The following is a 26245-nucleotide window of genomic DNA, read 5'->3' on the forward strand; positions in this document are numbered from 1 at the left end:
CGTCTCGCTTCTGAGCTGTGATCATTCTAGCCCTGATCTTCTGAATAGCTTCGTTGGTGTGCTGAACTGCATCTGGCCCTAGGAGTTTGTTCTCTCCCAACTCATCCCAATGCAGTGGAGACCTGCATTTTCTTCCATACAACATCTCATAGGGTGCTACCCCGATAGTAGACTGATAGCTGTTGTTGTAAGAAAATTCAATCAAAGGCAGGTATTTGCTCCATGATCCTTGGAAATCTATCACACATGCCCTCAACATATCTTCCAAGATCTGATTTGTTCTCTCAGTCTGACCATCTGTCTCTGGATGATATGCAGTGCTGAACTTCAATCGAGTTCCCATTGCTCTCTGTAAGCTTTCCCAAAAAGACGAAGTGGACCGAGCATCTCGATCACAAACAATAGAATACGGTGCCCCATGTCATCTCACAATCTCATTCACATAAAGTTCAGCAAAATGGTCCATGGAGTAAGTCATGCGTACTGGTAGAAAATGGGCAGATTTTGTATACCTATCGACGACTACCCAAATGGCGTCGTGGTCCTTTGTAGTCTTAGGTAATCCAGTCACAAAATCCATGGAAATCTCTTCCCACTTCCATTCAGGGAGCTTCAGTGGTTGTAACAATCCCGCTGGTCTTTGATGCTCTGCTTTAACTTGTTGACATGTTAAGCATTTGGCCACAAATCCAACTACATCCTTTTTCATACCAGGCCACCAATACAATGCTTTTAGGTCATGGTACATTTTAGTGGTCCCGGGATGAACTGAATAAGGTGTAGTATGAGCTTCTACCAATATCTCCTTCTTGAGCTCATCATTATCGGGCACATAAATTCGTCCCTTGAACCGAATTAATCCCGTGTCTGATATTTCATAATCTTTGGCGTTACTATTCAAAATTTCTTGATTTAGTTCACTGAGCTTTTGATCTGTCGTCTGCCCCTCCTTAATTCTTTCTAACAAAGTGGATTGAAGTGTGACCTTTGCAAGTTGCCCTGTAATAAACTCTATACCAGCTCGTTCCATGTCTTCCACTAATTCCCTTGATACTCCTTGTAAAGTGGAAACTAGTCCGGGACCTCTACGGCTGAGTGCATCCGCTACCACATTGGCTTTACCGGGATGGTACATTATCTCGCAGTCGTAGTCTTTGACTAGCTCCAACCATCTCCTCTGCCTCATGTTTAACTCTCTCTGGGTGAAAAAGTACTTTAAACTCTTATGATCGGTGTAGATTTCACATTTCACTCCATAGAGATAATGACGCCAGATTTTTAGTGCAAAAACCACTGCGGCTAACTCTAGGTCATGTGTCGGGTATCTCTGTTCGTATTCTTTTAATTGCCTTGAAGCGTAAGCAATTACCTTCCCTTCTTGCATTAGAACACAACCCAACCCTTGTTTAGATGCATCACAATATACCGCAAATTGTCCCTCTTCTGTTGGTAAACTGAGGATTGGTGCTGAGATAAGTCTATTCTTCAACTCTTGGAAGCTTTGCTCACACTTGTCTGACCAGGAAAATTTTAGATTCTTCCTAGTTAATTCTGTTAAGGGTGTGGCTATCTTTGAGAACCCCTCAACAAACCTTCTATAATAGCCTGCTAAACCCAAAAAGCTTCGAACCTCTGAGGCGGTCTTTGGTCTAGGCCATTCTTTCACTGCAGCAACCTTGGCAGGATCTACTTTTATTCCCCCGTTAGTGACAATGTGGCCCAAAAATGCAACCTCGGACAACCAGAACTCACATTTTTTTGTACTTGGCATACAATTGATGTTCTCTCAGTCGCTGCAAGGTCAAGCGTAAGTGCTCCTCATGTTCCTCCTCTGTCTTAGAATAAATCAATATATCATCTATGAATACAATGACAAACTGATCCAGATATTCCTTGAAGACTCGGTTCATGAGGTCCATAAAAGCTGCTGGGGCATTTGTAAGTCCAAATGACATCACCATGAACTCATAATGCCCGTATCTCGTTCTGAAGGCTGTCGTCGGTATGTCTTCATTTTTGATTCTTAGCTGATGGTATCCTGAACGAAGATCAATCTTAGAAAATACCTTTTTCCCTTGAAGCTGGTCAAACAAGTCGTCAATCCTCGGTAATGGGTACCGATTCTTTATAGTCACCTTGTTCAGTTCTCGGTAATCTATGCACATTCTCATAGTACCGTCTTTCTTTTTAACAAATAGAACTGGTGCGCCCCACGGAGAGTAACTAGGTCTGATAAACCCTAACTTAAGCAATTCTTCCAACTGTATTTTGAGTTCTTTCAATTCCGATGGTGCCATCCTATATGGTGCGCGGGAAACTGGTGCTGTTCCGGGCACTAATTCTATCACAAATTCGATTTCTCTGTGTGGTGGTAACCCGGGTAACTCCTCTGGAAATACATCAAGAAACTCAGCAACTACCCGTGTTTCCTCCGGCTTTCTTTTAATTTTCTTGGTGTCATCAACCACATTAACTAGATACCCTAAGCACCCACGCTGCAATAGTTGCCCAGCCTTCATTGCCGAAATAATAGGAGTGCGGGGTTTCTTTCCTACCCCCCTGAACTCGAAAGTCTCTCCATCTTCTGGTGTGAAAACAACTTTCTTTTGCTTGCAGTCAATTGATGCTCCATATTTGGTAAGAAAATCCATGCCCAAGATTACATCAAAATCAAATAAATCTAATACAATCAGGTTTACAAATAATTCTCTACCATCTATCCTGACAGGTATACCCCTAAGCCAACTTCTAGAGATTACAACCTCCCCAGATGGTAACATGGTCCCAAACCCCACAGTAAATAATTCACTCGGTGCATTTATATGATTTACAATTGTGCTAGCAATAAAGGAATGAGTTGCACCAGAATCAAACAAAACTTTACAAGTGGTGTTGGCCATAGGAATCTGACCTGATACAACCGAAGGACTGGCCTCAGCTTCTGCTTGAGTGATGGCAAAAACTCTGGCTGGAACATACTTGTCATCTTTCTTGGGTTCTGCTCTATTCCCAGTCTGTCCCCACAGTGGGCAATTGCGTTTGATGTGTCCTTCTTTTCCACATTTGTAGCATGCTTTTGCGCGACACTCACCGAGATGACGTTTGGTACATTTAGGGCATTCTGGAATGTTTCGCCCACTGCTGCCATTAAATCGTTGGTCGTTATCACTTTTGTACCTCTTGTCTTGACTTGGCTGCCCGGACTGGTCCTGTCCCCGTTTCTTGTGGTCATTAGAATTGGCTCCACCTTTCTTAGATTCTCTCCTGGCAGCATTTTCCTTCCAAATTTTGTTTTCACTCCGCTCAGCCGTAAGAGCCATTTCGACAACTTGAGCATAGCTGAATTGACCCCTTGACACAATTTCCACATCTCGAGCAACCATTGGTTTCAGGCCTTCCACAAATCGATGTGCTCGCACTCTATCAGTAGGTACCAGATCTGGAGCAAATTTCGCCAATCTATCAAATTTTTGTGCATACTCAGTCACAGTAAGACTCCCTTGGACTAACCCAGTAAATTCATCGACCTTTGCTGCTAGAACTGCTGAGTTATAATACTTCTCATTAAAGACCCTTTTGAAATCGTCCCAGTTCATGGTATCTACATCCTTTGTTTGTTCCACCACCTCCCACCAGATACGAGCATCTTTCCTCAGCATGTAAGATGCACACTTCACTCGGTCATTCCCATCCACCCTTAGCATCTGCAAAATGCTTTCTATGCGACTTATCCACTCCTCAGCCACTACCGGGTCTATGCCTCCCTCAAACTCAGGTGGGTGTTGTTTTCGAAATCTCTCTGCTAACAACTCATGTCTAGCCTCTGTAGCAGGATATACCACTGCAGCTGGTGGGTCTCTATTTTCTGCATCTTGCCTTATTTGGACTGGCGGCTCCGGTTGACGTCTCAGCTGACGAAGTTCTTCATCCTGCCTATGAATGATTCCTTCCAGTGCGGCAATGCGCTCTTCCCATCCCTGTGGTGCTTGAGGTGGTTCATTGATCCCTCCATCATCTCGGCCTTGGCCTTGGCCTCGACCTCGACCTCGACCTCGACCCACTCTAACTGACCTTCTAGGAGGCATTTCTAAACTCCTGAACCACACAAACCAATACACATCAAGATCATTTTGATCATCAATTTACATGAAAATAATGTTACCCTCTCGCATGCAGAAATTTAAGGCAACTTAATTATAAGTAATAACCACTTACAGTACAGTGAGTCGAGCTCGTCTCATGGCGGTGAACTTTACATGTTAGGGCTAACCACATTCTTTAGGACCGTATTGCTCTGATACCATATTGTAACACCCCGATTTCCCGAGATGTCACATAGGATAGTCCGTATAAAACAATTTAATAAGATAAAGACAAACAAATACCTCTTTATTGAAAAATATCCAAGCATGAGATCTCATAGTTTAAAATAAAATTCTTTTAGTACCGTAAACTTAAATAAGAACTAATTAAGTCAAAATAATAGTTCCAAAATGTTTAGCAGTTAAAAAAAACATTAAAAGCAAAATACTGTGCCAGCCCCCCTAACATGCGGTCCACGCCTCGAGCTCTTCATTCTCACTGCTTAGCCTTACCCTTACCTGCACACAGAGTACCCGTGAGCTAACGCCCAGTAAGAAGAGCTATGTAGGACATAACCATCCTAACTAGTTACTTGACATAATTTATTCTTTAATATTAATCAACAGTAATTCACATTCCATAAATATATCCACAACGCATGTTGTTCTCACATGCACACATCAAGTCTCGTACCGCACATTATACTCACATACGATAATCAACTATTCTCTCATGTTGATCAGACATGAGGTAACCTACCCTGCCTTGTGTTATTCTCACACTTGGCATCCAACAGGGCAATTAATTACCATAAGTTGTACTCACCCATGATAATGTTATAACCTGCAAGTGTTATGCTCACACAAGCAGCAAGACCCTAATATTATTCTCATGCTAACGATGCTCACAAAATATAAGAAAATCATAACACAATCAAATTAAATAGCAAACCAACCTAAGTTGTATGCATAACATACACCCTGTGTACAGATGTCCACTCTTCTTACCTCAGTTGCTAAGACCACACTTGCTACCTCGAGCACCTCAACGAATTTCCTTGTTGAGAACAAGATCCTAGACATTCATTAACACAACAATACACTCAAAATACATTCAAGTATGAATCTCTAAACTCATACAGAAACTTACGTAAAAATACGTAACACATAGGTCTATTTCACTTGCATGACACACCATACATAACATTTATTATTTTGATTCACACAAACATATTGCATGGACTCAAACAAATATTCTTAACGTAAAACATGAATTCATACAACACATTTTTACGTAAAATTTACTAAAATACTATTTATTCTTATTAAAGTCCAAATAAATAGTTAATTAATCACCAATAATTATAATAAATACCTTTAGCAACCAATAAATAATAAAACATATTCCTTTTGATATCATAGACAGTAAATGGTATTTCAAAAATACATTTTACTATTTTAACAACACTTATCTATTTTTCATAATTAACTTAAGCATTAATTAGGTAAATTCATGAAAAATACCAAAATTGATTAAAAACCGAATCTAACTCTTCTAATACACTTTATAATTTGTAATAAGTCATAAATAATTTTCTTTGAATTTTCTAAGCAACCTAGGTATTTTTCATAATTAAAATAAGAAATAACATCAATAATTCATGAAAAATACACAATTGCCTGAAAATTCAATCTACCAATTTTATAACCGTTTATATATCATAGTCCATCATATAAAATAAATCTAGATTTTTCTGAGCAACCTAAGTATTTTTCATAATTAATTTAATAAATAACACAAATAATTCATGAAAAATACAAAATTAACCGAAATTCGAATCTACCAATTTTGCAATAGTTTATATCTCATAACTAATCATATAAAATATATTTAGATTTTTCTGAGTAATCTAAGTATTTTTCATAATTAATTTAACAAATAAACCAAATAATTCATAATAAATCAAATAATTGCAAGAAAATTATCAAACTTCATAGTAGGCCTAAGAACACCTAGCACAAGTCAAGAACTGAAAGAAAATCGAAAAATAACCTCCAGAAACCCCTGAACGGAGTGTCGCCGGAGTTCTCGTCGGTTTCGTCGCCGGTAAAGTGTAACTTTGTCTCCGACTGCTCTTGAAGCGTCCTTTCGATTGGGGAAGCTCTCCACAATGCTCAGGACCTCAAAACGATCAAGAAAAGTGGTCCGAGAAGGCAGATCGGGGTTGTCTTCTTCGTTGGCGGTGTACCGTCTTTAATGGAGTCCAAAATTTTGGATTTTCGTTTTGGACGTTAAAGCTTCGTTTTCTTATGTCAAAAACAATCCTTAGGGTCCCATGCACTCAAATATAACCTCCCTTGACCCAAGAACAAACTTAAACACGTTCGAATTCGAGTCCGTAACTAAGCCGCACCTTTGAAGCTTCAAAAATGGCGAATCATAAAACGACGACTTCCGCCCCTTATACCACGTTAAAAAGCTTCCTTAGGTCGTATATAAGTGATCCCAAACCCCCACGTTCACCCAGGTTTCACTCCGCTTGAAGAAACGAAAATTTTCGGTATCGTATACGCCGTATACGTGCTCTCTCTCTCTCTCTCGTTGGTTCTCTGTTTTGGGTGAACGAAAAATAGAGTTTAAAACCTAATTTCTATCGTGTTTAAACCCGAGAAAAATATCGCATTGAACCGAAGTAGAGCGATTCCCATTCCACCAAAATAGGCATTAGGTTCGGTTCGGTTCGTGTATACGTATCGCATATACTTACTGTTAATAATAATAATAATAATAATAATAATAATAATAATAATAATAATAATAATAATAATACGTATAATAATAATAATAATAATAATAATAATAATAATAATAATAATAATAATAATAATAATAATATACCCATATAACAATATCTAGACATATGTATCTATTAGGCATTATCCACATGCCAATAAAATCAAATATTATATCATCATAAAAATAATCCCATACATATTTAAATCCATAAATATGTAAAATAAAAAAAAATACTCTCAGCTAAATAAAATTACAAAAATACCCTTTCGGAGTTAGCGGATATTACAAACACTACATTGAGAGGGTGCCCCAGCCTGTCGAGGATATCCTCGTGGCTCCGGTTTAACAGCCCTGAGTAGTGTTTCCCTGATCTTGTACATAGGTTTGTTCTCTTTTTTCCTTTTATTTTTGTCATCTTATTTTGTTATCATTTTTTTTTTGTTTTTCAGTTTTTATGTTTTTAGAGGATCAATATCGCTGCTATCCATGGTTGCTTGCTCTTCAGGTGTTCTCGTTCCCTATTCTTTAATTTTTATATCTTTAGACATTGAGGAAACTATCTGATTTTAGTTGGGGATGGTGAGCATATTCAAGCATGTTTCTTAATTTTTGTCATATTAATATTTTCATGGTCAAATTTTTCAAAAATTACTCATTTATTCTTGTAAAATGTTATTTTCAAGCCACTTTTTGCTATCTTTGTTACTTAGAATTTTTCTAGAGCTATAAAATGCACATACCAAACTTTGTGGTAAGATCGGTGTTAGCACATATTTGCTTAGAAACTTTGCCAAGTTTAAGTGTCCATATTTTTGTGAGTGGCGAGATTTGATAAAATAACTTTTGAATTTTTATTGATTCTTAGAAATGGTTATCATTATTTTGGACATGGTACTAGGGTTTGATTGGATGTTGCTTTAAGGGATAATTTTTTATAGACAAATCTTATTAAGGAGCCTTAGTGTAATTATTTTCTTCATGCGCAAAAAAAAAAAAAGGAATACAAGAGCAACATTTCCATCATTATATGTTGCCTCTTGTTCAAAAAAAAAAAAAAAAAAGAATACAAGAGCAACATTTCCATCGTTATATGTTGCCTCTTGTTCAAAAAAAAAAAAAAAAAATAGAAAGAAAGAAATAAAAAAAAAGAAAAAGAAAAGAAAAGAAAAAAAAAAGTTTGCAGTATTTCATTTTTTAATTTGTTTTTGCTCCTAAAATAAATGTAAAAGAATGTCTATTTTTGTTTAAAAATCCCAAAAAGCTGGTTTGTGGTGCTCTTATGGTGGTTTGTCAAAATAACTCATAATCTATCTTCGTTTCAATATTTATTTAATTGTTTGTCCTAATATTGTCATATCCATTCGAGTGCTCGCTTTTCAATTTCCAACTCCATGAGTGAAATCTTTAGCCATAAATAAATATTTTCAATGACCTCTGAGGCTAATGGAGTTGAGACTTTCACTTGGTACATTTTTTGAAAGTATTTATGTGCTATGGTTTGTGGTAAGAAGGGTCAAGTTTGGTGCACACACTCACAACTCTAGATTTATTCAAGGTAGTTCTGTAAAGTTTTTATTAGCTTGTTGCTAACATTTTGCTTGAATAATTGTGCGATTTTTAAAAATTTTGACTTGAAAATATTTAGTTGACATTATTTTTCTTTGCTTGAATTGCTAGAGACTAGCAATAAGCTAGTTGGGAGTTGTGATTAAAGTTTACTTTCGTACATTTTAAAAGTTTTATTGTGTTCATAAAATTAATTTAATTAAATATTTTTATAGTTTGAATTGTAAAATTATTTTAATTGAAAACATTTTATTTATTTAGATTTTATGTTATTTTTCAGGTTTAAAGTATAAATGATCACGTGATAAGTGATTAAAAAAAAGAATGTGTGAAAATTACAATTCAAAGTCCAAAAGAATAGGCCAAGACCATATGCATCTCAAATGGGTTCAAAGTATTAATGTGTAATTGTACTTATATGTTGATCTGCTCACTTAAAAAGAGAAGCCCACCATAATCATCAGTTTATTATATATGTGGCCGAATTCCTTTTGTCTCTCAACAATTCCAGCGGCATGGACACGATTACATGCCACTCCACATTTGTCTCCACACTTCAACTCAGTCATGTGTCCAACTTTTCTCATGCCATTTATCCCACTAAATGATACACGAAAATACCATATTTGAGGAGCAAATTTGCACTATAAATAGGACCAAAATCCAATGTAAAAGGCATCAAATTTTACCACTACTTATTATACCAAAATTTTATCTTTTCTTTCCTTCTTTTTTAGTTTACTTTATTAATTTTGGTGTAAAGACAATGCCTTTTTTAGGCTAATTCTTTTGCAAGATTCAAGTGTAAGTTCATGCAATTTTTATTTTTCTAATATATTGATTCTCTTTGTTCTTCATTTCCATATTTATTATATTAAATTTCTCTTATTCTAAATTGCACTTTAAATTTAATAGTATCTTTTATATAAGTTCAGTCATGTTTTTCTTATGTAAGTTAGGCTATTAATTATTAGGGTGTTTATTATATTATATGATTTTTACTGCATTCTGCCGGTGGTATTTTGTCGATTTAAATTATATAATATGATAGTATTTTTAGAAGTAGTATTAATTTAATTAGAGAACATATTTTTCTAGTGAGCTTAATTATACACATTTTCCAACTATAATTAATGGTGTAGAATTGTAGTTCAGTTTAAAGAATTAATTTTATTAGGAAAATATAATTGCATGTACGAAGCTTGTGTCTTCCATAATCATTTTCTGATCACTTCTCATTTTAATTACTTGTTTAATTTTTAAAAATTATTTTTTTCAATATTCTCATCACATTCAAAGTTCTTATTTTATTCTCGTAAAATTACTAACTGTCCTTTTGAGTGTATTTTTCCTCCCTGTAGATACGACATATAGCCCATTTACTACCGCGATCGCAATGTAACTAATTGGGCGACATCAATTTTTGGCGCCGTTGCCGGGGAGATTTCTGCGCTACAAGAGGTTAGTATAGTAGTTTTTTTTTTTTTTGTCTCTCTTTATTTGTTTATATAAAAAAACTTTTTAGTTAATATAATAAAATTTAATTTTTTTTAGTTATATATAGATTCAAAAAAATTATTATTATATATTTATTATTATTATTATTATTATTATTATTATTATTATTATTATTATTATTTTCTTCTTTACTCTTTTAGTAAAAAAAAAAGAAGTAAGTATTTTAATTTTTTTTTTTTAGTTTATTCGTTAGTTGTATTTATTATTTTGCTATATTAGGGTGTTAGTTTTTTTTATGGTATATTATTTTATATTATCTTCTCAATGTCTAATTATAATGCCCTGCTATACTAAGACTACTAAAATATGATTCCAATGGTCAAACCCCACGTTCCAATGTTGCTGGGCACAAAACATGTAAAAATATAAAATTCCATATATGGTATATAAAATGCATTCTGAATTCAAATAAATCTCCATAAAATAATAATTCATAACTAAAATGCAAGTTTCATAATTATAAATCCTATTTCTCTGCTAATTTCTAAATTAAAGTTTAGCGGTCTTTATATTGATTTTCAACTAAGGCGCTGGGCCCAGTACCAGGACAACCTGGGCGTTGGGCTCTACTTCCAAGGTCTCGAGTTTGTGATTTTCTCCCTAAGTTTTCTTGAATCTTCATTATTTCTGATGACGAAAAAAAATTAAGAATAATTTTTTAAGAACTTGATTGAAAATAGCCCAGGTTAACAATATGTCAACCTGGGCACTCGGCCTAGTGCCAGGTGTCAACTTGGGCAATGGTTCCCCTTTATGGCCCTTTTGAAGTTTTGTTTGGTCCTTGAAATAGTTGAATCTTAATCTTTGCTGAAAATAAAGAACTTGCTTGAAAGAATTTTCAGAAAACATCATCAAAATCGGCCCAGGTTGACAAAATGTCAACCTGGCCACTAGGCCAACCCCATGTGTAAACCTAGGCGTTGGGTCGTGCTTCTTGCACCCAGAAATTGTCGTTTCTTTCCCAAAAGTACCTATTTCCCTATTTTTGATGAAGACAAAGAAGATAAAAAATTTAAATCGTTGATCTGATACTTGGAAGGCGTCAAGATTGACAAATTGTCAACTTAGGCGTTGGGTGCTCGGGCACCGAGTGCGCAAAAATAAACTTTCTCCGAATTTGATTTTGATGCCTTAAATATGCCTTTGGTATGTTTAGTTCATGTCCCAATGCAAATTTTAACCCATTTTCACTAAGACGATCTCAAAAACTAAAACTCTAATTAAGGATGTCAACTTGGACGCTGGGTGAAACCTAGGTGCCCAGGTTGACTCCCGGGGTGCAAGTTCATGTAATTTCAGCTCCTAGGGTCTGGATTTGATTGGTCCATTTCTTCATGGTACAAAATACCAAAATATAGTGAGTTGGAAATGAGTTATTGAAGTTTGAACTACCATTCCAGAATTCCAGAAGTCAACTTGGGCACAGGGCTAGGGACTCCTCCTAAGTCGACTTATTATGACTCGAAACTACTCAGCTTCGGGATGTCATTTTTCTTGCCACGTGTCAAACATTGATATCCATGTCATCATGGATACTTTTAGGGTAAACATTCCCCACCCCCCCCCCCCCCAAGTCAACTTTACACTTGTCTGAGGTTGACTGGATGACGTGAAGCTCATTTCACTCGAAATTACTAGGTGGGCATCAATTTTGACAATCTTGGACAATTATTTCTGTTCTTCAAGCATTCCCACTGAGAGTAGGATTTCAAATTCCTAGTCCCTATTGAATAGTGGAATTCGAAACAGTATAAAAGGAGAAGAAAAAAGATGACCATTTTTTCTTATCATTTACCTTTTCTTTTTCAACTTAAAATTTAGATTACTTCTTGAATGATTACCTTTGAGTTGAGATACTGTGAAATCATGCCGACATTAGAACTATGTAACATTGTTAGTATATTTTTGCTCTTTTTTTTTTTTTGAATAAACTAGTAACTTTCATTAAAAAGTAAAGTCATCCAAAACAATGGAATGCACTTCAGAGGAACAATCCTCCAGCTGAAGTAGGGGTGTTCATCCGATCCAATCCGCACTTTTTTGGTCAAACAAAGTGCGGATTTCATATTTTGGATCCAATCCGATCCGCATAATAGTTTAAATCCGATCCAATCCAATCCGCAATAGTGCGGATTGGATCGGTTATTTTGGATCGGTTATTTTTTTAATAATAAATTATTTAATATTTCATAGAAAAAAAATTAAAAAAAGACTATTGTTTCTTAATCTCCAATAATAATCTATTTCCATCTCCATTTATATATAAATCAAACCCATATACATATATGTCAATATATAATTTACACTAAAATATATATATGTATTTATTACTAAAATAAATAAGTTAGTATATATATATTTAAATTTGTGTGTATGTGTCTATGTGAATAGAATAATTTTTCTAGTGTTTTTTATTATAAAACAAATAAAATACACTAACTCAATATATTACTAAAAAAGATTAATAAATTAGAAGTTTGTGTTTTTTTTTAATATTACTAGAAAATTAATATATATTATAATTTATAAAAAAATATATATAATTAAGTGCGGATTGGATTGGATCGGTTACTTTTTGATGTCAAACAACATCCAATCCGCACAAGTGCGGATTTTAGATTTTTCAATCCAATCCAATCCGCGCAAGTGCGGATATCCGCATTTTGCGGATTGGATTGGATTGGATCGTGCGGATTGGATTGGATCGGATACTTAGTGAACACCCCTAAGCTGAAGCACACGACATGTAAAGAAACAAGAACTCCTTGCAAGGTAATGAGCTATTTTATTTGCAAATTGGTTAACAAAACGCAAATCAACATAATTGCAAGATAAAAGCGCAATGTACGAACATCTTGAACTAATAAACCAAACTGAGACGACATAGACACATTGCTTTGAATAGCTTGGATACAAACCAAACTATCAGTGTCGATGAGAACTTGCAACCAAGACGATTCTAAAAGTGTTCTATCATCTTATTTGACATATAAGCTTCCTTATTACCAATGATCTCTGCAATTTCATGTTGAACTCGACCCAACCTGCCCATGGTAGATTACATATTTTTTTCTCTTTATTTGTGTAAAAGCAAACTACCAACTCTAGGTAAAATACATATTTAGATGCGTACAATATTTTCCTCAATATAATAGTTACTAAACCACCTTTAAATAAAACAACTCTTTGTTTTTATTTTATTTTCATATATTATCTTGAAAAGATAATAGTTCATTCAAAATTTTTCATTAATCTTTTGAGATTATATGAGAACTTCTCAAAAATGTAAAATAAATACACATCTTTTATTTTGATTTCTCTTATTTGTTGAAAATAAGTCATTCCTTTGTTTATTTCAAAATAATACATAGTAGACTCAATTTTAAAGTATCAAAATAAGCACTTTTCTTTTTGTGTAACTAGTCTGCAACTTTGTTTAGACTACCACTTTGACACTTTAGCTTTCTCATAAAAACTAAATTGGTCAAAATATCACTTCACAAAATAATGAGATTTTTGTATCCATTTCATTAACAAAATTTTTGAAACTTCGTTAATACTTTACACAAAATTCTCCTATTCAAATAATTCACCAATAAAGTAAAAAATAGACTTTATTTTATTTATAGCTTCTCAAACTTTAATTGAGTCCAAAATTATTCTCCCAATTTTATTACTCATTTCACAATTTTAGATTCACTTTGATCTATTTTCTATTTGGCAAGATAAACCTAAAAAAGATTAACTCTCATGGTTCACTTTCTCATCTCATAAAATGAGATAAAAACTATTAATAGAAAATTAATTATCAAAACTCTTTATTCTTATAAAAGGATGAACACATCTTTTCAATCATCATCACTATTATGATTATCATATACACAAAATATGATTAATTACACATGTATTATTATATACCAATTATATAAATAACTCTCATGCATAAAATTATAACTTCTAAATTTTCTGCTAATTAATATATTATATATGTTATTTTCATCTCATACATAACATACACATAATATTAGTACACATCACAATTATACATGTTACATATATCGTATATATATAACATATACTCATCATAATATATATTATTTCCACATAATATATAATATATATGTATTACATAAATAAATATTCTCATCACAAATACATATTATCATATGTTCAATATATATAATATATAATTCATATACATGTTATATATTATGTATATCTCACATATACATATTTAACATATAACATATTCAAATATCATATTATATATCACTATAATAATATGACATATACACTCATACATATATAACTCATATATATACATATATCTCACATATAATAACATAAAAAATTCATATCTCAACGTAGAAAAATATGTTAATATATATTTTAGTATATAAAAAATAGTAAATCACAAAATATCAAAATTCATACCCCTGTATTATTACATGTTGATTTTTTTTCATTCCATTGAAGCATTGTAGGAAAGAATAAACTTTTGATTGTTAGAAATTATTGTGCTCCAATAGAATTACTATACTAACAAAATTACAACTCTACAAAAAATAATACAAAGCAAAAAATCATGGATTAAATAATGTTAATTAACAGTAAACAAAATATACACATAATATAGAGAATATAGAGATGAAAAGAAGAGTTACAACTCAAAGCAATAAGCTACACATAAAACACAATCCATAAATAGCATAAATATATAATATAAGAGATGTGAGAGCCATCTCAACACTACATACACTACAAGAGTATAACAGGGAAATCACCAAGCTTGAACAAGGTCTCACACCTTTCTCTAAAAGCTCATTTTCCTTACTACAAGCACTTAGGGAAAAGAGACAAAAGGAAATAGTTTTCTGGATTTATCATGCCTAAAGTGTTTCTAACAATGTGCTCTCTTGATAGAAATTTATTGTTCCAAAGTAAACTTAAAGACCTCTATTTATAGTATTTTGAGGATCACATATGAAAATCAAAATCTCTTCACTACATGGCTGTTACCAGCACTTTAATTGGTGTTTATTGGGATAAAAACATTGGACAAGAGAGTTGGAAATGTGCTCAATAAATTCATGTACTTTTATGAACATTATTTCAAAACTTTCTCCAAACGTAAGAGAACAACCACAAAACATGTTCTCAACCGTAAAACAACAGTTTCTAGAAAACCCAACAATGAATTTTCATAACCCATTTAAATGATATAAATGAGTATTGTTACAGTTTCTAACAGCTAGAAACTTCTCCCATTGATTTTATAACCTCCATATGAAATAACTCACTTAATCAAATGTGATCCTTAAGTTATTACAAAACTATTTTTCAGATTTTGTAACCACTCTTGTGTTACAAATCATGTGTATTATTAAACAATATATTATATAATTTAATCATTAAACACATTATATATATTAATCTCATATTAATATATAATATGTCACATCTTGATATTTTTATCTATATTATATTATAACAAATAATATAACATATATATGAGAGAAATGTTGAATGGTATCAATGTTCTAAACATCCTATTGGCATAAATAATAAGAAGTACTTAGGTTATTTACTTACTATTTGTTCAGGTAGTTATCAAATTATATGTATATATATATATATATATTTTGTAGAGATCCTTAGAAGATTTGAAAAACATGGTCATTCTTACACTCTGACAAAAAGTAATGTGTTGATCGAATAATTGTGCTCGTAGATAAATCTACTAGTAGATAAATTTGCTCATAGATAAACCTGCTCGTAGATAACTCTTTCTCATAGATAATTGTGCTTAGAGATAAATCTACAAGTAGATAAATTTGCTTGTAGATAAATATGCTCATAGATAACTTTGATCGTAGATAACTGTGCTCGTATATAACTATATTCAGATATAAATATGCTAGTAGATAAATTTACTCGATACTTGTACTTGTAGACAATTGAGCTCATAGATAACGATACTCATAGATAAATCTACTCGTAGATAATTCTGCTAAAAAATGACTCAATCTTCCTGAAGATAACCCAATATGTTCACTTAAAAAATAGAGACACACTATAGTGAAAAACTCGCAGTACTTAGCAAGGTGAACATCAACAAACCAAATTTCTTTTCGCTAGAGAGCATGCCCAAATATCACTAATTAAAGTGGTTGTAAACGAATAAAAAAACTTTTAATCTGGTTGTAACCAGAAAAAGAATATAACTTTAAGTTTGATTTTAGATATGGAAAACTCATATCATGATAAAATTTTTCACATGAAACTTTTAAAATATGTATAAATTAGTATTTAATCAACCTAGTCTAGAACAGAAAAGGTTATACTAGTTATTAAAAAAAAGAAAAAATTACGAAATGTGAAAATTAATTACGTGTATTATAAATCGCTTATGAAGTAAGCTTTAAGTAATATTACAGGTTTATTATGCTTATAAGTTCAAATAAGCATATCTGTTCGTAGTACTTACTCCTATGCATCTCGTCGTAGTACATACTCCCATGCTTCTGATTATAGTAAACACTCTCATGCATCTAGTCGTAGTACATACTCTCATGCTTTTGGTCGTAATCCATATTCCTAATGCATTAGGTCGTAGTACCTACTCTGCTATGCATCAATCATGAGAAACACAAACGTGCAACACGTAATACACATGAGTTAGAACATGTAACATCCAACTCGTATGTTATTAACGAGATGCTTGGGATTGTGCCCCAAAGAATGGGAATGCAACGTATAATAAGTCAGCTTTGTGCAAACCACAAAAAAAAAAAAAAAGACTTGGGGGGCAATTGTTACACCCATTTTTTGGAGCATTTAATGAAAAATTCGAATTGACACTACAAGAAAAAGTACTTTTGTCGGCGCAATTAACTAAGTTCGCTGACAAAAGGTGGCAAAAATCAAGTATTACTTATGCTCGCGAGATAAGTTACCAATATAAGTCACTTTTACCGACGAAGTACCTTAGTTTCACCAGGAAAAGGTGGCAAACCAACCGCCAAAAGGTGAAAACTTTTGGCGGATCAATTCCACTTTTATCAGCGAAACAAAGTGTGTCGGTAAAAGTGAATTAATTATTGGTAGTTTAATTTTACTTTTGCCGACAAATAAATGCATCAACAAAAGTAGTAAAAATTTTAGCGGTTCATTTCCCACGCAGTAAAAATGTGCGCGGAAAATTAAGTGAAAACTTTTGCCAACAAGTTTTTACAATTAATGAAATGCAACGTTTCTTTTTATAATTTAGGGTAAAACTTTCACCGGCGAGGTTAAGTGCGCTAGCAAAAGTTTTTTAGGCGTGCCGATAAAAGTTAAAGCTGAATAAAAGGCCAACCCCTCCCCTTTCCCCATTTTCTTTCTCTTTCTCTTTCTCATTCTTCTTCCTCTGCTTTTCTCTGTGATTTCACCACCGCCCACCACCATTTTCACCACTATCATCTCCCTCTCTCACCCATTTCCTTAATCTCTCTACCCCCTTTATTTTTTTTCTGAAAAATAAAAAAAAATTGAAACGTAACTCTGACGACGTACCATTGGACCTCCAGCCACCGGTACTCGAGCCTCCGATTCTACTATCGCATTTCTTGTTTCCAGTAAAGGTAATCTCTAATTTTTATTTATGTATAAATTTGGATTTAATTTTGTTGATATAGATTTAAGTTTAATTTTGTGATAGTGATTTAGGTTTAAGTTTGTGTATATTGATTTGGGTTTAATTTTGTGTATATATATGTTTATAATTAGAATATATATATGTATATGTATGTGTGTATATACGAATATATGTGTATTTATATGTATATGTGTATGTAAATATATATATTTATGTATATATATATGTGTATCTATATGTATATATGTATATGTCTATGTATATATATGTGTGTATAAGTGTATATATATGTGTATGTATATATGTGTATGTACATATGTGTATATGTATATATATGTATGTATATATACATACATACACATATATATATATATTACATACATATATCTATGTATATTAATGTAGAATTATAGTTATTATTTTTATTTTTTAATTTTTTTTGGTAAACAAGTTTTCAGTATCGCTTTACTTGTTGCATGAAAAAATTCACTCCTCTAAGGTTAGTATACTTTTATAATATGTTAATAAAAAAAAATAAGTTTAATACTATATTCGACAAATCTATAAATTTGGTATAATTACTCATACACCATAGAACAAAGTTATTTTACAATTTATTTGCAAATATACATGTTAGAGATTTTATATAGGAATTATTATATAGAAAATATAAATTGACACTTTATTTACATAAATACCTCCATAAGGTGTGGACAATATTTATACATTTTATGTGATTTTAATTACCAAAATACCTCTTACACTATCACTTACACAATCAGACGATAGTTGCAGGCAGTGGCGGACCCATAATTTAATTTGAGGGTGGGCGTAAATTTTTTTCATATATAAAAATATTCTAAAAAAATAAGTAAATATAAAGAAAAACACAATTCAATATTTCAATTCTCAACTAAAAAGATATAAAATATCAAGCACTAAAAATCTTCTAATAAAACAAAAAAAAAAATAATCTAAAACGATGTTCAAAATATATAACATACTCAATATCCTAAAATTTTAGCAAATATATCAATTTTTGAGCTCATATCTTTAGAGTTTTCCTTGACGAGTTTTCATGTTTTGAAAACGATGAATAATAAGCTCGTTGTCAATAGCATTGAATACATTCTTTTTGAGATATACTGTCAAACTATCATTCAACTATTGATCTCCCATTTTGTTGCGCATTTGTTGTGGGCATTTAAAATAATTAAAAGATTTTTTTTTAGTTAAGAAGTAAAAAAAAACATTTTTTTAAACTGGTCCTTCATTGGGTCCGCCCGTGGTTGCAGGGTAGTTGCTGCGTGGTTGCGCGGTAGTTGCATCAGACAATAGTTGCAGGGTGGTTGGCTGAAGGTTGCATCAGACGAAGGTTTCAATCAGACGAAAATTTCTAGGTGGTTGGCCAAAAGTTGCATCAGACGAAGGTTTCAATCAGACGAAATAACTGTTAGAAAAATATTTATGCAAATGTAATGCAACTGTTATGAAACATTAAAAATCATAACAGTGTATCTACATGCGTAACACTATCTACATGTCTCTTTATGATTTATTATGAATAAATTCACTATTAGAAATTTAGAAAACAACTAAAATACATCAGGATAAATATTTTACTATACATAGTATTGATGTAATTTTTTTTGTATTATACTTGAGTTGGATTGTTTGGGAACTTCAGTTCAACCTTTTGAGATCTGCCTTTCATGGATCTAAAAATTGAAGTCAGTATATTAGTTTTATGCAAATTAAACTAGATTTTTGGTTGAATTTTAGTTTCATAGTAGTTTTTGTACATTTTTTTTTTCATGAATTCGAAACAATCTCTGTTTTGATTGATTCTAGTCGTATTCTTAGGTGAAGTCGCCGAAATTAATGGTAGTTCTCTTATTGGTTGAATTTTCATTCCAGTTTCGTTGAATTGCTGCGTGGTTAAGCGATAGTTGCGCAATACGTTGCCCAGGAAGCATGGATCCTGGACTAAAGGTGTGTATAAGTGGTATTTGTGTAATTTTTTTTATTTGTACTGCATATCTATTTATTTGGCCAACTAATTATATTTTTATAATATTTTTACTTTTATTTTTATATATTTAATTATCTATACAAATAAATATCATATATAATATTATATAAAATACAATTCAATATAATTCTATTAAAAAAATTATCTTAATTACACGTCTATATTATCAAAGTTTTCCTCCGTTATATTGATTTTGCAATATGAATATTTTAGAGGAGGGACAAGGATCAAAATAATTAAAAAAAAATAATTAAAAAAGGTGATTATAGTTAGCTAGTTTGGTAGACACGAGCCACTTCGTTTGGTAGCTATATCTACCATTCTCTCCTCTAACCCCAAAAATAATATAACTAAATACCCACTATTATTTCATTTAGTCCTATATATATAATTTCCAAATCAAATAGAAAAAACAGACCCGTTATGCACATGCCATAATAGAAACAGAGTACGTACTATATAAACCCTTCAAATAAGACTAGTAAAACCAAACCAAAGAACTGAGCTATATAAATATTTATATATATATATATATATGGCTCCCCCAACAGCTACGGCGGCCCCGGCTCAAACCCTGACGGCACTAGCAGAAGAGAAAACACTCCAAGCGAAGTTCGTCCGGGACGAAGACGAACGTCCGAAGGTGGCGTACAACCAATTCAGCAATGAGATTCCGGTAATTTCCCTGGCTGGAATCGATGATAACGAAGGCAATAGAAGAAGCGAGATTCGGAAGAAAATCGTGGAGGCGTGCGAAGATTGGGGACTGTTTCAGGTGGTCGATCACGGCGTCGACGCTACACTCATCTCCCAGATGACTCGCCTCGCCACCGAATTTTTCGCTCTGCCTGCTCAGGAAAAACTCCGTTTCGATATGTCCGGCGGCAAAAAAGGCGGTTTCATCGTCTCTAGCCATTTACAAGTAAACTAACCTCACTTAAATATATATATATAATATTTATTTATATATTTTTTCTTTGGATATAAAAACTGTTTACCTTCTCCGTCGGAAAATAACTAATTTTAATACTAGTATTAATTGCTTTTTCCTAAAAGAAAAAAATAATAATATTGTTTTTGCAACAATATTTTTAAGAAAGTGTTAAGACAGAGTTTTAGTAATTCTTATTTCTAATAGAGTATTGAGATATTTGGACACTAGTGTATTTACTTTATTACCTGTTAAACATGTCACCTTATAATTATAATTAATTAATTAGTGACAGTATACTTAATTGCATTAAGGTAATAGGCTACCATTTAGCGTTTCTCTCTTTAATATTAACGTATAATTCGAATAAAATCTTTATACTAATTAATTGCTCATAAATATTACGTTAGAAAGTAAATCAATACTATTTCTTATAAATGTAAATTTAATACTAGCTACCTAATATCTACTGGATCATTTACGTTATAATTTTTTTTCTCAATATTAAAAATAAGTCAAATACAATAAATTTTTCAAATATTTCAATACAAAATAATAATATTAATTTTTAATATATTTTGTTACAAAAAAATATAATTAATAATATCATAAAAGTATGTTTAATATTACTATTTTTAAAATAAAAGTATCCTTTAATTCATGATATGAATTATTGAATCAAATTTAAATTATTATCTTATAGGATTAAATATAATATCAAATACATCGTCAAAAAATAATATACATCTGATAATATATTTTATCTGTATACTCTTATTTTTGTCAAAAAAAAAAAAAACATGTTTGGTGACTTTTGTTTTCAATAATGCATATCTACTCTTATTGTGAAATTATTTTATCAGTTATATAATAGTTAAGTATATTTGTTTGCATTTATAGGGAGAGGCAGTGCAAGACTGGCGTGAGATTGTGACCTATTTTTCTCAGCCAAAACGGCTGAGGGACTACACACGGTGGCCGGACAAGCCAGAGGGTTGGATTGCTGTAACAGAGAAATACAGTGACTCATTGATGGAACTGGCTTGCAAGTTGTTGGAGGTGTTGTCGGAAGCCATGGGGTTAGAGAAGGAAGCTTTGACCAAAGCTTGTGTGGAGATGGACCAGAAAGTGGTGGTCAATTACTACCCCAAATGTCCTCAGCCGGACCTCACCCTCGGCCTTAAGCGCCACACAGACCCTGGCACCATCACCCTTCTTCTCCAGGACCAGGTTGGTGGCCTACAGGCCACCCGCGACGGCGGCAACACCTGGATCACCGTTGAACCTGTTGAAGGAGCTTTCGTTGTCAACCTTGGTGATCACGGTCATGTACGTACTATACTAGATTTCCTATGATTAGTTTTCATAAGTACAAATATAATACAAACAACATTTTAAAAAAGATTTTTAAAAGATTTAACAAATTAGTTAGTATAATTGATGATGATGATGATATATATTATATTCCTATGAAGCTTTTCGCTATATATTCATATAATTGATGGGGATTTTATAGAGATAGATAGAGTTATTGTTTTCTGTGTTTTCTGTTTTTTGTTTTTAAAAAATTATTTTTAGAAATGAGAAAAAAAAAATAGTTTTCAAAGCTTTTAGAACACAAAGTCACGTTAGTTATATTTAAAAATAACATTTTGTTATTTTTAAAATTCTTGCTTTTCATAACTTTGTCTTTTGATTTTTTTTTTTAAAAAAAACAAGGCGAAACAAGCAAACAAACATGCACATAGTTTTTTTAATGTAAAACTAACTTTGTTGGAATTTACAAAACTAACCATGCCCTTAGATTATATACATAATATATAATGGATTTCTAGGCATGGAATCAAATAGAAATCCCTCAAAGTATCTCATCATTTATTTATTATTTTCAATTTTAATTTGCTATGTGATTATGTAAATATCCCTTGTCGAAACTGTTTCTATAAATCATTATGTAATATAAGTGTTTGAGCAGTATTTGAGCAATGGAAGGTTCAAGAATGCGGATCACCAGGCGGTGGTGAACTCAAACACGAGTAGATTATCGATAGCAACATTCCAAAATCCAGCACCAGAGGCGGTGGTGTATCCATTAAAGATCAGAGAAGGAGAGAAGGCTGTGATGGAAGAGCCCATCACCTTCATGGAGATGTACAAGAGAAAGATGAGCAAGGACATTGAGCTTGCTAAACTCAAAAAGTTGGCTAAGGAAGCAGACGATGACGAGAAGAAGAAGAAGATGAAACAATCCTTGTTCGACAATAATATTAAGGAATCCTTTGAATCCAAGCCCATCGACAAACTTTTTGCTTAGACAAATATAAATATATATATTATCTTTTTTTTTTGTTTTATTAATTAATTAAATAATAATCATCACAGCCTCGGCCTTTAATATGAATATCATATCATCTTATAAGCTGTGAGTTTATCAATGTAAGGGACCAAAGTACTGATCAAGATCAATGTGCTCTTATATTATAATTTTCATGTAATCTTGGTCTACATTTACTTTGATTAATGGATGGTTATAAATATAATTAAGCTGTTGAGATACCAACTTTTTATTATTTTTGTCATAATATATATTGTTATACCAAGAATTAAATAAAATGAAACAAATTACCAAATGAAATAAGTTGAGTCACGGATTATGTTATTTTCTTTAAGATGTTTAGTGGCTTTACTTAAAAGTGTGCACGGCAATCTATCAGCTACTGTGTCCCTAGGAAAAAACAATACCTTATACAAATTTTTATGCTGTGAATGATATTGCGCTCTACAACACCTCAAAATGTTCTGAGAAAAGTTATAAGAAAAGAAGAGATTTTTTCTTTGTAGATAGAAGACATCACAGGTATACTGGGCCAACTTGTCAGAACACACCTGAAAAAACATCACAGGCATACTATATAATAATATAGTCCCATAAGCACGTAAATATATTAATTTCATAATTTTACCCTTCTCGGGTCAAAATTACTAAAATGCCCCTATCTCACCAACGGGGTCTTAACATGTCATAAATCATATAAATTCTCACATATTAAATTATATAATTCCACAATAATACATAATTAACTAGTTAAGGTTTTGCTAATCCATTCTATTAATCCTAGGGTATTACAACGCTATAGATACGTTATGATTATCCATTGTTACAATCCTAATAGTTAAAGATCCTCTATAAATGATTTACAATCCATAGTAATTAATTATAATTATTAAATAAATAGTTTTGGAATTTATTGGATTGAATTGGAAAATATGGTATTATTGAAAAGAAGAATAAGTGGTTGAAATAAAGTGGTAAAAGTCTAACTAGAGATTGGCTCACTTGTGTACGGCCAAGTGTGATTTATTGCCCAATATTTTATTCTTTTTTAATCCATATAATTCAACCCTAAGCCCTAGTTGAAATACTATAAAAGGAACATGATGCTCTCATCTCATCCACTTGACACTTTGTCAAACTTTTTTCAACTTGACTATTCAACCAAACATAGATGAGAGAGTTCCTTCCTTAGTGATTCAAACCTCCTTCATTGTTCTTCACCTATTCGAACCCATAGTGAATGAGTGTCATGCCCACACATAGCAAGTCAAGTACTCAATCATAGTGAGTAAGACGGTGGTAACCAAACCCAAAGGAGAGAAAGAGATCCAGGTTCAGATCTTGATAATACTCTGCTACAGAAAGGAATCAAGGACTAGAGATCTTGAATGGAAGGAGTGAGCATAACCAATGTAAGGTTTTCTTAAACCCTTATGTGTTTATTTTTATTGTTTTAGAGAATTCATATTTAGGATATTAATTCAACATACTTGTTATTAAATCTAGATCCTGGTAAAATATTCCAAACACTTTGAACACGCTCTCAAAATCTACGTCCATTCCTACGGAGACTAAGGTAAAAGGTTAGTGAAGCAACAATGATGTTGGATAAAAACACTGGGTTTGCAAATGGAGTAGGGAAAAAATGGGTTCAGACCAGGTCACAATTCGCAAAGAACGATGCTTGCCTTCGGAAATCCCTTGTAAGAATCACCTATAACGGCTAACAGTTTCTTCTTGGTTTGATTTAATCGGATGATCTTCAATCCCGAAATCATTCACTTCTAATTTGGACTGAGGTTTGGAATTTCTGGGTGAGGTGGGTCTGAACAAAGTTACAGGAAGAATATCAAAGATGGAAACGGAGTAAAATAGGTTCTTACTATTTTGTATACTCACTACTACAAAAATGGGTTTTAGTGACACACATTGAGAGACTCTGAATCTTTTGAGTGATACTTCACTGCGTGTCACTAATGTGGGTGACTGGAAAAGCAGTATTTAGTGACCCTTCAGATTGGGTCACTAAACCATTTTAGTGTTACTCACTGCGCGTCACTGTAGCCTTTTAGAGTCACACATTTGTCAGACTGCAAAAATAAGAGTGTCCTTCCCATAGCGTCACTATATATACATTATTTCTTTTTTTTTCTTTAATTTTATAATTTTAGCTGAATATATAATATTTTAATAAATTATTTAATAATTTATTTATTTGGTGCTAAAATTAAAATGGAAACAAAAAAAAAAACACAAAATTTACAATTTATTTTTACACTGATTATACCAAAAAAAATTAGAAGAATAGTTTTTTATAATCTCACTAGGCAATAAAAAAGGAAAAGAAAAATCTCCAGATCTGAAAATTATAGAAACTTCATGAACAATACAATGATACAAATACAAAAAATGTACACAATAAATATGTAGACTCGAGTACAACTGAGGCCACCATTGTTCCTGCAAACAAGAACAATTTTTCATGAACAGAAAAACTAAAACTTAAGTATCTCCACAATTAATTTCTGGCTGTAACAAGTTTTTAGGCATGTAAAAACCTAAAAAAAAATATACAAAAAAAAAAAAAGAGAAAATAGATTATCGATAGCAACATTCCAAAATCCAGCACCAGAGGCGGTGGTGTATCCATTAAAGATCAGAGAAGGAGAGAAGGCTGTGATGGAAGAGCCCATCACCTTCATGGAGATGTACAAGAGAAAGATGAGCAAGGACATTGAGATTGCTAAACTCAAAAAGTTGGCTAAGGAAGCAGACGATGACGAGAAGAAGAAGAAGATGAAACAATCCTTGTTCGACAATAATATTAAGGAATCCTTTGAATCCAAGCCCATCGACAAACTTTTTGCTTAGACAAATATAAATATATATATTATCTTTTTTTTTTGTTTTATTAATTAATTAAATAATAATCATCACAGCCTCGGCCTTTAATATGAATATCATATCATCTTATAAGCTGTGAGTTTATCAATGTACGGGACCAAAGTATTGATCAAGATCAATGTGTGCTCTTATATTATAATTTTCATGTAATCTTGATCTACATTTACTTTGATTAATGGACGGTTATAAATATAATTAAGCTGTTGAGATGCCAATTATTTATTATTTTTGTCATAATATATATATGTTATACCAAGAATTAAATAAAATGAAACGAGAGTTACCAAATGAAATAAGTTGAGTCGCTGATTATGTTATTTTCTTTAAGATGTTTAGTGGCTTTACTTAAAGTGTCCACGGCAATATCAGTTACTGTGTCCCTAGGAAAAAACAATACCTTATACAATTCTTTATGCTCTGAATGATATTGCGCTCTATATACCT

General features: G+C 32.3%; 2 protein-coding genes and 1 long non-coding RNA gene across 3 annotated transcripts; 1 reads left to right on the forward strand and 2 right to left on the reverse strand.

Moving 5' to 3' along the window:
* Nucleotides 1–921: 921 nt before the first annotated feature.
* Nucleotides 922–4138, reverse strand: LOC133033286 (uncharacterized). Its single transcript, XM_061107992.1, has one exon. The coding sequence runs from the start codon at nucleotides 4083–4085 to the stop codon at nucleotides 1749–1751; it is 2337 nt and encodes a 778-aa protein (XP_060963975.1). The 5' UTR covers nucleotides 4086–4138; the 3' UTR covers nucleotides 922–1748.
* Nucleotides 4139–4512: 374 nt separating this feature from the next.
* On the reverse strand, nucleotides 4513–6385 carry LOC133033265 (uncharacterized). Its single transcript, XR_009685562.1, has 3 exons — nucleotides 6136–6385; nucleotides 5091–5157; nucleotides 4513–4601 (listed from the first exon to the last, which is right to left on the reverse strand). It is a non-coding gene; the product is annotated as an uncharacterized LOC133033265 (long non-coding RNA).
* Nucleotides 6386–20035: 13650 nt separating this feature from the next.
* Nucleotides 20036–23122, forward strand: LOC115702709 (flavanone 3-dioxygenase). The gene is made up of 3 exons (XM_030630171.2): nucleotides 20036–20553; nucleotides 21463–21891; nucleotides 22538–23122. Exons 1-3 carry the CDS (start codon nucleotides 20167–20169, stop codon nucleotides 22874–22876), a joined length of 1155 nt encoding a protein of 384 aa, XP_030486031.2. The 5' UTR covers nucleotides 20036–20166; the 3' UTR covers nucleotides 22877–23122.
* The last annotated feature ends 3123 nt before the right edge of the window (nucleotides 23123–26245 follow it).

Source organism: Cannabis sativa, unplaced genomic scaffold, assembly GCF_029168945.1.
Source record: "Cannabis sativa cultivar Pink pepper isolate KNU-18-1 unplaced genomic scaffold, ASM2916894v1 Contig3, whole genome shotgun sequence".
NCBI lineage: Eukaryota > Viridiplantae > Streptophyta > Magnoliopsida > Rosales > Cannabaceae > Cannabis > Cannabis sativa.